The sequence below is a fragment of the Mus musculus genome, chromosome 15, assembly GCF_000001635.26.
Source record: "Mus musculus strain C57BL/6J chromosome 15, GRCm38.p6 C57BL/6J".
NCBI lineage: Eukaryota > Metazoa > Chordata > Mammalia > Rodentia > Muridae > Mus > Mus musculus.
This window is the reverse complement of record NC_000081.6, coordinates 6,786,254-6,800,607: the sequence shown is the minus strand read 5'-3', so window position 1 is coordinate 6,800,607 and position 14,354 is coordinate 6,786,254. Positions and strand designations below refer to the sequence as shown.

The following is a 14,354-nucleotide window of genomic DNA, read 5'->3' as shown; positions in this document are numbered from 1 at the left end:
TTGAAGAGTAAGCATGGCACACTAAATTTGGGAGAATGCCAAGGAAGTACAAGTGGGACCTCTTTTCGTGGTACAAGACCATGCCCATTTATAGACTCAAAAACCCCCATTTACTAGAAACCACACCTGTCAACATCAGCACATGATTCATACCAAGGCCCAATGAGACACATTAAATTTTCAAATAATGTCAACACCACCACAAGTTTAAGAATTTTAAGTACATTTTATTAACAATGAATCCCTTTGATAAGATTATGCTTCAGGAGGCTTTAATGCCCTTAACATAAACTGTACACATTGTACAAAAACAATACAACCACAATAACAACAACAAAAAAATCAAAGTGAGCAAAACCATTTTGGGACAAATCTTATTTAAATTATACACAACTCAATGAAATATTCTTAAGGAAAATATATAAATACTTTTTCTTTCTATGTTACAGTTATACAATATAAATCAGATTTCAATGTCTGTTCAGTGACCTACAAACACCAGAACCTCCAAAAATGTAGCAGCGTATTACTAAAAAAAAAAAAAAAAAGGTCATGTGGTCAGAGAGCATTAAATCTGAGATCCTCTTTATAATCCCTTACCACTTTTCAAAGCTAATTTAATTTACATCATTTGTTTTACAATGCATCATTAGGGTTTTTGACAGGCTAGTAATGGAACATTTTTCAACAATCATACATTAAAAGATTTTACCACTCCCGCTCTGCCCCAAGACTTTGCATCTTGTGCTAGATCAACCTAGTTGGGGAAATTGTAAGATATGTTTCCTTTTTTTTTGGCATAAATTAATTTTTCATACTAAGTATTATAGAGTCAAAATGTGCAATCCATGCATCTGCGGCAGTTATCCACCTAACTATAAAAATACTCAAAGGGGCGGAATCCCACACTCTTGTGAGTTGTATAAATGTACTGTAATGAACCCCCGGGGACCTGAAATGACAACGGCTCTTGTAAAGACTAGTGCAGACTCCTGTGTCTTCCTCAGCAGTGACCTCAGGGTCACTGGCAGGCTGAGGTGAGACTCAGTGTAGAGACACTCTCCAAGCTAAGAGACGTTGGAACAACAGGCTTTGTCAGTATGGAGGAAATGGAGACCTTCCCAACTCACACTCGGGAAAATCTGAAATGTTTATTGCAAGCAGCTCTTCTTAGAAGTCTCCTAAACAATTTTACTTTTCTTTCATGAACTGTGAATTTGGGACAAAATGGAAGTACAAGAAGAGGGGGAAAAACTTTACTTCCAAACTATATTTCCAAAGAGGTCACATGTTCTTCTCACACAAAATTAGCACCTCTTATCACAGGAGAATAACCACAATTATAATTTGAATGACAATTTTGTTTATTGCTTAATGGTCTGTGCTTTGAGTGGGGCACCAGGGGCATCAGCTGAAGGGGCTGAGAGTGCATGGAAACAGCAGTGGGCAGTTTACACACACACTAGCAGCCCCTACGCACATCTGGTCTCAGTGATGGAACCCAGCTTCAACTGTCTCAAGCTCTGGACAAGAGCCGAAAGCTCCTGAGGACACGGCTCCTGGTGACTTGGATACATCACCACAGCAACAGTGCACACACTTCCTAAGAGCCTTGCACTGCTGCTGTCTTGTGGGATGTCTCTACACTTACTCTTTATTAGAAACACTTAGGTCAGGGGACACTGTCTTCCTCCATTATACTCTAAGCAGAAACAGAAAAGCATAAGACATTTTAGAGCCTATTTTCTTATAAATACTAAATTTCTCACTTTTTTATTTGTCAGTACTTAGTATGTGAAGCTGAAATCTGTTCTTGAAAAAATTTCAATTAGAAATGACAATTTACAATTAGAAATTCACAGTTTACAACCAGCTTAACTGTTCAAACTCCTCCAAATTATTAAATAATTATCAATAGTACAAATTTATATGACTAAGATTAATTCTAAACTCTTGAAAAACTACGGTATTGACATTTTGGTAATATCTAATATTTATAGACAATTTTTCAATGATTGCTATTACCATTGACATCATTCATAACCTTTTCTGCTATAATTTAATAGTCTTAAACACCTATGCTAATCACTTGGCACTGCATGTCGTTTTCGTCATAAAAGTCTACTTTTATACATGTACTTAAAAAGAAATGTATTACACCTGTTGGTGAAACCATGGTTAAACCAAATAGCACTATAAATTTAAGCATAGACAATTTCCCCCAGTATACTGATCATCACAAAGCTCTGATATCTTCCCAAAGTAAGTGCTATAGGCAGATATGATCACACACACACACACACACACACACACACACACACCTTTCAAAGTAACAGTCAAAGTGAAAACACAATCCTTGGCTTAGGACACTAGGGCACAGCCTCAGGTTCATGATGGCTGACTTGGGCGCGAGAATGGGCATAGTTTTGTGTGAAGAAAAACAAACAAGAATAGTTATCATTAACTCTCAAGGGACGAAACCACAGATTTTCTACTCTGTTAACTGAGGTAGTGTTTAAAATGAATGTCTAAAATGTTAATCCCATTTATGAATAAGACTACATTACTTCCTTTGGAATTGTAACCATTATTTGGTCTAGTATCTCTGACATTTGGTTCTCTGGAAAGGCAGTTTTATTGTCCAAGACCAAAGACCAAGGTGATAGGCATGCTCTTTCAAGCACTGCTGACATTTAATGAACACGGGTTCAGTGATGAAGTTGAAAAGAAAGTTTTACCCTCACTGAATTTTCTGGGAAAATGCGAACTGTGCTGTAATGTGAGCAGCAGCTTAGAGCCCTTGTCTGCTTTGTTATCATGGAAGTTGCTATACAGTGCACAGAAGAACAACTCGCTCAAGTGCAGTCAAAGAGGAGTCAGGAGGGACAGGAAATGCTTCGTCTCAGTGCCAACTTTCAGTGCCAGCAAGTTCAAAGACAAATTTCTGTGAGTTATGTTTTCTAGTTCACAGGGTACTTTACAGCAGTCTTGCAAACAAGACCATTATGAGAAGGGTGTACGACATGGGAAAATATGGACCAATGTCTATGACATGTTAAAGCTGATGTGCAATTGTAAAATGGGTTACACAAAGGAATTGCAAAGGTCCTAGTCAGTCCTAGTCAGCTGGATGGTTTGTTCCAAGATAACCCTTTCACGCGTAAGCAGTCTAGTAATGATGTTCATGCTACTTTATGTACAAATTTGCATATATGTTTAATTCCTGTGAAGATTTCCAAGTCTCTTTATACATAAACAAATTAGACAGACAAAGTCTCGCCTTCATCAACTTCACAAATGTGATAAAGGCAATGACTATACTTTTAACTCACCTATAACTGCAATTTATGCAAAACAGGAACACTAACAAAAATTAAATTATCGCTGCTTTAAAATTTAGTAATTAAGGCTTTTCACCACAATTCTGAATCTTAATAACGAGTCTCAATGACGTTTTAATAGGACATATGGCTCTTCCTTTTTCCCATGGAATGTGTAAACTGCAGGCAAAGCTGTCTTTTCCTTGAGAGACTGCAGCCTCACTTCATGCTTCCTTTGCTTTGTCCAGACTGCTCATCTGGCTCAGTCCCTTGTAAGTGGTGAGAGGAGTGGAGGAGGTTGGGTACAATGTGCTCTGAACACGAGAAGTATTTACTCCTTACTACATCACAACCATAGTGAAAAACCTTAATTAGTAGAAATAGCCTTTAACAACGTATTGCAACAACCTGAAGCGACAGAGGACAAGTAAGCATCCTTATGCATCTAGCATCGTAAACTAACTTCCAAGTTCCGAGTGCTGAGGTGTTCCTTCTGCTGTGAAGTTATAAACCTCTGAAGTAGTGTTACAGACATTAAGAAGTGTGGAAAGGCGAGTGTGTTCCTCTGATACCAGCAGTTACAGCCCACGGGGTAACAGGATGCAGTCTCGGAGTCAGTGACTCCTGCTTTCCACAAATTAGTTAACAAACAAGGCATCTTTTGTATTTACCCTTGATTAAAAAGCATTCAGAAAACAACGGTGTGAAGGATGCGTCTTCATGTCCTGTTTTGTTCCACTGCCATTGCGCTTTGAAAATAAAAAAATAGAAAACCTATGTAGATATTCAGTGCTTGGCTCTTGCATATGATGGTAACTGAATTAAAACCATGGTAATGAACCACGAACCCCGAGAAGGGCCCAACGCGGGAGAGAAGTTGGCTTGGCTAGGAATGCCAGCAGTCCCAGCTGTTCTGTACCAATAACTGCTGGCCAGTGTCAGAAGGCTCTCCTGCCTCACTGTCAGCCAGTCAGTATCCTGTGGGGCTTTCAGGAAGTCCACAGTAGGAATACATATAGAGTATCCAGCTATAAACGTCATAAGCATGAGGTCAGGATTCAGCAGACTCATCAACTATAGGCTGAATTGGTGGAATTGCCAACACAGCCTCTGCTTCTTCATGCATCTAGGAAGAAGTAATAAACTGTTAATTTTTTAAAAAATAAAATTGGTATGTAATATAGACATAAACTTTCAACTTCAAATACAGAATAATTCTGGGAGACAAATTTCAGAACTACAGTCTTCCTTACTTGTAAAAACTGTACATCCTGAAATAACTCTTGTATGAACCGCCGACACTGAAGTCTAAATGTGCAGTGTGACAACAGATGAGAAACTTCAGAATAAAGGCATATGTCATCAAATGTTTGAGGATACTTCTCTTTAATGCTAAAATTAAAAGAGAGAACACGCCGTGATAAAATAGCACACGATATATTCACTCCACCCCAGCAAATGACACTGCTGCTAAGTTTCCCTCACCCCGGATACTGACTAGATGGAGTGTTAGCAACAGTGCCTTACTAGTATAAGGCAGTCAGTCAGTCAGCCAGCCAGTCAGTCTGTCTGTCTGTCTTTTCCTCCAGCCTTGACCAATGCCCCCATGCCTCACGCACTCCAGGCCCTCCTGCCTCCATCTTCCAGTGCCAGGATGACATGTGGATGCCACCATAGCTGGCTTACTGGGAAGCATTTCTAGTTTACACTTTAGACAGTTCAAGTGTCTGATTTTGAAAGAGTATCAAGATCTGAGTGCTTATTGTAAAGTTATTTTCCAGTAACACCAGGAAATTATGAATTGTATTTATTAGACTAGCACGACTACATAACATGCTCACACTGTAAGGCATTTAAGTTATTAGTTATCTCTGGCTGACTATCTTTCCATGAGGACAGCACGTCAGGAGCAGCCATGTGGGTGGGAGGCTGGGCTGACAGCCTCACTCTTGCAGCTCTGGACCACACGGCCAACACACATACAGAGCACACATATACGTCTTTAGACAACCACTGCTTGCACAACCCTGAGCTGTGCAAATAAAGATGATTTTCTCACAATTGTCATTCATCAGGCTCTGACTGAGAAACCCAGGTTAAGCAGGAACTCGCAGCAGCCTCGGCTGCCTTTCAAGCTTGTGCTCTTTAGGTCTCCTCAACTTTCTTGAGACGTGGTTGAGAGCCGGGCAGTGGTGGCGCACAACCTTTGATCCCAGCACTTGGGAGGCAGAGGCAGAAGGATTTCTGAGTTCGAGGCCAGCCTGGTCTACAGTGAGTTCCAGGACAGCCAGGGCTATACAGAGAAACCCTGTCTCAAAAAAAAGAAAAGTCATTGAGAAATCTAAAAAGCTTTTTTTTTTTTTTTTTTTTTGTATGTTGAGTTATAGCCACCAACAATTATTTCAGAAACTGGTATTTAGAAAATTTAAAAACATTTTATAGGTTAAAAAGTAAGTTATTTAATTAAACCCCCAAATTTTACCAAAACAAAGAGGGGGTGCAAGAGTGGCCCCGCTTTTAGATATTGTGTTTCAAGTCTGGCTGAATCCTCACTCCCTCTTGTAGTCACTCTGCTCTGCAGACTGAGGTGCCACAGCCAATCACCTGTAAGGCCCACCCACAGGTGGGAACCCAGCCTGTGACAGCAGCTAGGGAGCACTCGTATCTTTCCTACAATTTACAAGCAAAACAAGCTGACAACCATCATGCAGTTACTCACGTCAGAAGCCCGGTCTCGTGACACTTGGTGGAAACTGAACTACTCAAATTGACAACTAATCTTAGCACTTCCTTACGAAGCAGGATCCGGCACATGGGTGTGTCATCTGGAATGGTTTTAACACCTGGAATGAAGACATCAGTGTGAGGTCCCCTATCGCCTACAACAGAGAATGATTACAATTCATGATAATTATTTTCTAACTACACAAGCAGCTAAAACTGCAATCAGCTGCACATAATCTAGGAGGAGGCAGATCCCTGACAGGGAACCTGAGGACGGATGACACAGGGGACTACTTAAGAGTCTGCTAAATGCTTTCACTAATACCGACCTGCAGAGCCCGAGACAACCCTAACTACAGCGCACTGCTAATGAGCAAAATCAACTGAAGATTGTTTTATTAAGGAGTAGGAAACTGAACCTCAAGACTCACCCAGTAACAGCTCAGTGCTTTTGGTGCTGCTGGCTGAGCCTTCTTCCTGAGATGCGCCATCGCTGCAGCCAGAAATCCCCGAGAACTTAGAGGGAACCACTTCTAAGGGGTTGTGGATCGTCTGCTCGCACCAATCGGAGTACGGAATATCTTGAAGATCTGAAGAAAAAAGCATTTGACTTAAAGATCCACTCTTGTAATAGCACTGCATACACTAAACTATCTCCTTCTCCATTCTCAGTGATTTCTCTTCCAGAAGACTGTCAAAGAAACCTGAATTGCCCAGGGATGAGCATTCAAACATGGGAACCTGCTAGAGAGTTGGTTTTCCTAGTAACAAAACACTGTAGGACTCTGTACGTGACTGAAACTCAAGCAGTTACATATAAAATGGGAACACAGTGTACTGGTATTGTTCTCTCTCGACCCATCCTTTCTACCTGTATCTGAAAGCCTTATCTGGCAGTAAATATATTTACAGTTAGAAGGTGATTTCAGATCTCTTCCTAGCGTAATTTTTCTTTTTTGTTCTTCTCTCCCATCACTGCTAAGGCCCTCACAGTGGCATTTTCAAGTCAACCAAACATTTAAGCTAAAGTACTTTTTTAGTTAAAAAATGTCAAGGGCATGGAGCGGCTGGAAGGTTCAAAGGTAAAAGGTGCCTGGTTGCTTTGCCTTCTTCCCGGAGTCCACCTCCAGGGCCCACAGAGTGAAAGTAGAGAACTGACTCCCGCACTTGTCCTGATCTTCGAGTGGGCCCTGTGGCACCTGCACACTGGCACACGTGCAAGTGTGGGGCATAAGCACACTCAAGATCACATTTAAAAATGTAATAAAATTTAAAAATAGTTCCTAGGAACTAAAATCAATGAAAACAAAACAAAATTCTGAAAAGTCCTCACCCCACTGTAAACACGAAGCAATTCTTCAGCTTTCAGTTTCAGGCTCTCACTATGGCTTTAATCCATACATTTATTCAGAGTTAGCGACCTCTAGTGTTATTTACTTCCAGGAGGAGACCCAGTTTTTCTTTTATCAAGCCACTGTCCTCACTCCAGCAGGTGTCCTTAGCCCCTCTGCTGGATGTCTGTCAGCTGAAGATGTATAGCTTTACCTCCAGCTTCTCTACTCTGTCATCGTTATGCCTGTGTTTAATGCTGGTCTCATGACGCGCTGACTAAAGAGCTTCGGAAGGAGTTTGTAGTCAGGTGTATAATTCTGGTTGTGCTCACTGGAACCGTTTGGTGGCTGGCCTTCCTGGGATTTTCATAACTACAGAGCTCCACCCCAAGTGCTTCAAACACTGAGCGTCTAAAGGAAAAGAATGTGGAGTCCCTAAACCATGCAAACGTTGGCAAATGACAGAAGATGCCTTCCTTTCTGTTATTTGTTTTCTTCCTTCCTTTTTTTTTTCATTTGTTTGTCTTTCAAGACAGAGTTTCAATGTATATCTCTATTTGAGCTGGACCTCACTCTTTAACCTCAGAAATCTACGTGCTTCTGCCTCCTGAGCGCTGACATCAAAGGCATGTGCGACCACCACCCAACCACAGCCCAGTTACATGCCCTCTTTCCTATGCTGTGTAGTACATCTAACACTTTACAAATGCTCAAAAGACAATCATAAGTAAACACGTTTGTAAAAGCACAAATCCGTCAGAGTCTACAGAGGCTCCGAGGGTCCAGAGTGTGAGAAGCCTAGTTTAGGAATCTCTCCAATTCAGGCTTCTCCAGGGACTTGGAACCACTGAAGGGATGGATGTTTCTAAGCACTCTCTCAAACTATTTGTGGCAAATTACAGCAAGTACATTGCTAACGGGCGTCTCCCTAGTACCATCAGCTGACGCAGTCACAAGCTGGGAAGTAATGAAATACTAGGGACAATTTCTGCAGAGTCAACCAGAGAACTCTGGCAGCACTAGAGTTCTGAGGGTAGCTAAGTGATATTTATCAAGAAAAGGTATCTGCAGGAACACTTTAAACACTAAATGAAAGTGTGTGTGTGTGTGTGCAGCTGGGAAAGTCAGCTTCATTTGCAGCAGCTGTTGAAAACTTAGGCATGGTCTACCAATGATAAGCAATGAGAATGGCGAACCCACAGAACACAGAGTCTAACTATCTGTCGATCTTAAGCAGCATTACTAAAAGACCAAGTGGGGGAATGAAGGCTGGAATACTAATAGCACACTAGGCAGACACTGAGGAGCATCCACGTCTGCAGTTGGAGATGGAGTAAGAAGGCCGGCACAGCAGTAGTGCGGCTGGCGGGCTTGTAAATAGAGTGAAGTCCAAGGGCACCACTCACCGGAGTGACTGCAGATGGAACTTAGCTGGTTACTGGGCTGGAAGCCCAGGAGTTCAATGCAGACGCAGTAAAGGCAATTGTCATCCGTGTGCTCCTGCAGCCCAGTGTCTTCTGTGCTCTCTAAGAACAGGGAGGCGTCCGAATGGACAGAGTTCATTATTTCTGTGAGACTCATCTGCTGCCGCAGCAAGTGAAAAGAGTTCTTTACGAGACCACCGGCTCCAGATGAAAGACCTGCATGTTTAAGTAAATAAAAACACAACTCGATAACGACACTGTCGGTATCTTTCTCATGTCTTAAAATAGTACTGTTTATAAAGAGAAATATTTAGAAATCTCTATGACCCAACATCTAATTCTGATTAGGAAGGAAAGAGAATTCTGTGTTCTAAGTTATGAAAATTAAAACAGCACATATTCCTTTACTATTTCAATATAAGGTTTTAAAAATACAACTGAAAAAAAAAACCAGATTATTGTAGGATTTCAATTAACTCTCATAATTGCTTAAACAAAATCAGTAATTCTAAGAGGTATAAGTTAGGAAGCTGTTGAGCCTATGCTTCACATACACACACAACTCCCAGCACAGAATAAAATGTGGACTAAGAAGTTAGCCCTCATCTTGTTTCATTCGGAACAGCTGTGTCTCTGACCTATAAAACTAGTTTTAACATTTCTCTTGCACTTTAAGAAAAATGAAAGAACTATTTTGGATTTTATCAACTTAAGAGGCTGGGATCCTCACTGCAAAAATATTTTCTTAAAAAAAAACAAAACAAAACAATGTGCTTTACCGTTGTCTGTACATGAGATATGTTCTTCTAGCTGGGCTGCATTGTCTGGCCTCAGTGAGAGAGGAAACACCTCGCCTTACAGAGACTTGAAGTGCCAGGGCGGGGGTTGGGGGAGTGGATAGTCAGGGAGGCCCCCAGACTCAGAGAACGGGAGGGGGTGGGAGGAACGGTTGTAGGAGGGGGTGACTGGGAGAGGAACAGTGAACAGGATGTAAAGTGAGGAAGTAAAAAGTAAAATAAAAAATTTTAAAATATGCTTTACTTTTTAGTTGACTGAATTATTTTGGCTTAGTGTTTAAATTTAAACCGCAGAGTTTAGTGCAGCTAATTTTTAGTGTTATCTAACTGAAAAGAGCATTTCACTTTTAAGGTAAGAAGTCTCAGTAAAACGAGCAGCACCATTACCTGCTCCATCATGGGAAAACATTCTTGCACCTCGGTCATCTGGTGGAGGCACGTGCTTTGATTGAAAATAAGGAACATCCTTTATCTAAAACGCATACAAATCATGATCAGTTTCATCACACAAAGAAATTCATTATGAATATTAAGAAAATTAAAGGAAATGCAACAGAAACAGAATTACTGTAGCATATAAATCTAGAAAGCAAAGTTTACTAACGATGATTAAAATTACCAAAATATAACCAAACACCGGTCTCTTAACCATGGTCCTGGTGAATTAAGTGGGTATTCAAATACTTTATTGTTTATCTAAAGCACCTAGAGGCTGGGCACGGTTCCAGTGAGTTAAGGGTGCTTGCTGTAAAGTATGAGTTTCAATATCCACATGCACATAAATGCTAGGTGTGTTCACATCTATGTGCTCGTCAAACACGGGCAAGAAGGATGGAGACAGAATGACTGGGAGGGCTTGCTGGCTGCCCGCCTAGCTCCAGATTCTAGGAGCAATCCTGTGTCAAGTGAGTAGGGCAAAGTACTAAGCAGGATGACCAACAAGTTTCTCTGTCTACTGCAAGCATGTGGAACTACACGCATATATGCACCACAGTACACATACTTCTACTGTACACACAAAGAAAAATAGACCGAAGAAATAATAAAACAGCCACCTAAGAAACAATGTATTCTCCGGTACTATTACATGCAACTAGAAACTGTCCTATCTCATGGGAGCAGGGCTACTGTCCGTGGGCACAATAACTGGCTGCTGGAGAAAAGGGATCAGAGACTACAACACATGAGTCAGACAGCGTGCTGCTCTAGAGACTGCAGCCTGACTAGAATACAGAGCAGCTCAGAGTGTGGACTTAACAGTTTTAGATGAAAAATCACCTCCAAAACCTATTAGTGTAATCCACTATAAATTACAACTTCTAATAAGAAGCTACAGAACATTAAAAAACAAAACAAAACAAAACAAGAAGCCAGCTCATAGAAAACAGGAGCACTTTGGATACCTGGAAGATGTCATTGATGTCTACTGGAAGAGCAAGTCCAATGTAGTCATCGGAACCTCCATATGTAGCACTGGACACCATAGACCTAACTGAGGAGGAGCGCTGGAGGGTATTGTGATTAATAGGACTTAGTAAATCTTCTTTATCTAATGACGCATAACTTAAAGCTTTCATAAACCTGTAACATCACAAAAGAAACCTTGTATTAGCGTCTTCACTTACACTGGTAAGTGTATTAAAAAACGACAACAACAAAACCCCAATTGACACTATCATCAAGGCAGGCAGTCTGCCAGGAGCGGACCACCTGTATCTACTGTGAGCACATCAGCACTAACATCAGCTGCTACGTATCAACCATGGGGCCAGCAGTAATGCTCAGTGCTGCCAAAAGAACAACTGTTATGGCCCCAGGAAAAGATGAGAAGGGAGGCAAAGAGAATAATGTCCATATTTAGAAGAAAACAAAACTAACTTACAGACAAGTACAGTCAAAGACTGCCTTTACACGCAGAGAGATGCTGGACTTGCTATACTGTGTAGCTAAAGATGTATCTACTAACACTAAGTAATGCATTGTTGGAAAGTAAGACTAGTTGCTTATCGATCCTGTGTGCTAATTAACGCTTTCATCATCATGTAAGGAGTCTGTAACACACAAGGTACACACACCGTGGTACAATCCTTCCTCTCTCTCATTTGTAAATAGTACAAGGGACATCTCACAGCCCACTGGTCCGCCCTTACAGGCACAGAAGACTCTATAACCACGGCATGTGGACACCTCCCTAAGTTAAACTCTGTCACACTCATTACTATTCATGCAACAGACACAGTTCACTCTGTGTATACCTTGTTAAATATATGAAACACTATTCGAAGTCTCACATTAATAACTGGAAAACCAAGTCTTAAAAAATGTACAAATGTAAATCAAAGGATTATTTCACACAAAACACACAAAGAAATATGTGTTTGAAATAGTAGCCATTAAGATTATAGAAGCAAAGTAATTCCTAATCTCCAAAAAAGTACTCGCTTCTGATGTTTATGAATTTTGTGAAAGAGGTAACATGAGTCTCTTCACTTTCCAATTCTATTTCAAGCAGCTGTAGCTCCATTTTGAACTGCATTGTTTATTGGATTTGTATAGCTATCCTTCAGGAAGAAAAAAAATGTCCTGCTTAGAAAGTTAACATTGTAAAAGTTTAACCCACGGATCTAGCCGAGTGTCCAGTAGGCCAGCTCAGAGCCGCAGCCAGCCTAACGCAGCAGCTCTAGCCCTCCATGCGTGCCTCGTGGCCGTGTTCCACACTCCCGAGGATGGCAGAGGCAGAGACTCCCAGTTACAACAACCATTACTGCACATTTTTATTAAGAGGGGACACAATTCACTATCTGCTGCCAGGACCTTCTTTATTAAAAATGCTACCTAAAAGTCAGAAATGAGACTGATCTTTTACAGCAGTAACTCCCAATTCTGACAGTGAGCATACCCTGTAAATGAGGGCTCACTCTCTCATTTTACTACCTGACACCTAGCAGTCTGCTTAGAGAAATATAAACCATTTAAACGGACATAATTCAACTACGAGAATTCCCAACAACAAACAGGTGTGGAACTTTTTATAACTGTCAAGTTTCAAAGTGTATCATGGTAAAAAACAAACTTAAACTATACTGTTAATAGCTTGATATACCCTAAATATGGAATATTTAATATATAATTAGAAACTCTTGCTTAGTCTTGAGGACCCAGGAATTCATTTAGTGTTTATTAGGTTCCTTTTTAATTATGTGTACTTAATGCAAAATAATTGACCTGAAGTTTTCAGCTATTTTAACAACTAGTAAGAGGTCACCGTTTGGAGCTTTACCTCGACCTACCTGAAAAGGCTGTTTGTTACTGTAGGTCTTAAGCTCCTGACTCCCCCGACATGCTTCTTTTTAAAATCGATCCTTGCAGAAGCGAGAAATAAATAAGAAAAGCTTGTGACTGTGTAACCTTGCAAACCATGTTTATTTTCAGGGCCTAATGGACCTTATTTTCCCCCCTCGCAGCTGCAAGAATCCATTTCAAATGCTATCAGGTAACGAGGAGCTCTCAGCCTACTGAGGTAAGTGGGTCAGTTCTGAGACTTGGTTTCTGTGGTGCTCAAGCTGACTAGTGTCTTACATTTCAATCTGTTAGAACACGCTGACTCATCTCTCAGTGCATACTGCTCACCTGCTTGGCGTCAGTCTGGATTCAAAGCTGTTGGCCTTCATGGTGATGGTGTCGGTAAAAAGCACATCTTTTGCCGGCGACGCCAAAGCTTCCGAGTGAGACAAGGACGGGTGCATTCTTTGCTGCTGTAACCTTTTCAATGTAGCATAGCCAAAGGCATCTCTAGAGCTTGTGTAGCTGAAGTTGCAATCTGCTAGACTTTTTATTGTTGCAATGGAGGGCGCTTTAAGGGACTGGGCTCTTCTAGGAAGGGTGTGAGAAGAACCTGGTGGCACCAGGGACACTGAGTTCGATTTGGAGAGAGACAGATGGTTAGACTGTGGTGTCAAATAGTGGCTCGTCTTAACAGTTTTAGTACTTACCACGGTACTCAGACTTCCACAGTCCGTGTCCATAGCTGTGGGGTCGACAGCGACTGTCTCTCGGGAGGGGCTCGAGCTCATGGAGCTGATGCCACTCGTCGTAGTGTCCGTGTTAAAGCTCTGGCTGCGGATCTTGATGTGGGAGCTTGCTGAGCCTTCCACAACCAACCTTTCTCGGCTTGTGTTTTCTCTGTGAGTCTCGGTACCAAAACTCTTGGGGAATTTGAGGTCATTCTCTCCAATACTTGGAGTGCTGCCCGCGTCTTCAAGGTGCTTATTCCCAACGAAGGAAGGCTCTAGCTGTAATGATTTCTGTGCTGAGGAGCTTGTGAAGTCTTCGCTGTGATTCAAGTCAACACTGGGCTCCGTAAGTGTTCTGATTCGCCGGTTGCTTGTCTTATTTTCAGATGACAGTTTTCCTCCTTTTGGATCACTGCTACTGCGGTGTTTTTTAGTAGGCAAAGTAAGTGAATTTAAGATACGATTCTTTACAAGTTTGCTGGAGCCAAAAAAGGGAAATGAATTTTTATCTTTTATGGGTCCAGGTCGGTCATAAAATGCTGGCTCAGCATCTTCATTGATGTCAAGGAAAAATGTGCTGGTGGAGGTGCTGCCGAAGCGGTCGTCCTCCAGCATGAACATGCCTGCAAGTCAACAATGGGCTGTCAGTCACCACAGTGCTGAGGGCTACCACACTGTCTAACCAGGCACGGGGACGGGGATTAGTTAATAAAACTGCTTCCCTGAAGCTCAGAGTTAGGATGTG

At 41.5% G+C, this 14,354-nt stretch overlaps 1 protein-coding gene across 3 annotated transcripts in view; it reads right to left on the bottom strand.

Moving 5' to 3' along the window:
* Positions 1-206: 206 nt before the first annotated feature.
* Rictor (RPTOR independent companion of MTOR, complex 2) overlaps positions 207-14,354 on the bottom strand; it is a 92,053-nt gene continuing 77,905 nt past the window's right edge. Inside the window, exons 31-39 of one of the 3 annotated variants that reach the window (XM_006520003.1) lie at positions 13,227-14,232; positions 12,887-12,958; positions 11,000-11,177; positions 9,984-10,068; positions 8,782-9,015; positions 6,476-6,634; positions 6,040-6,163; positions 4,574-4,712; positions 207-4,446 (exon numbers count right to left, since the gene is read on the bottom strand). In XM_006520003.1, the coding sequence (XP_006520066.1) occupies positions 4,372-4,446; positions 4,574-4,712; positions 6,040-6,163; positions 6,476-6,634; positions 8,782-9,015; positions 9,984-10,068; positions 11,000-11,177; positions 12,887-12,958; positions 13,227-14,232 (2,072 nt within the window). In that variant the 3' untranslated portion in view covers positions 207-4,371. Of the gene's footprint in view, positions 4,447-4,573; positions 4,713-6,039; positions 6,164-6,475; positions 6,635-8,781; positions 9,016-9,983; positions 10,069-10,999; positions 11,178-12,886; positions 12,959-13,226; positions 14,233-14,354 lie in introns of those variants that run through there. The other 2 variants (NM_030168.3, XM_006520004.4) reach the window with 2 other exon arrangements.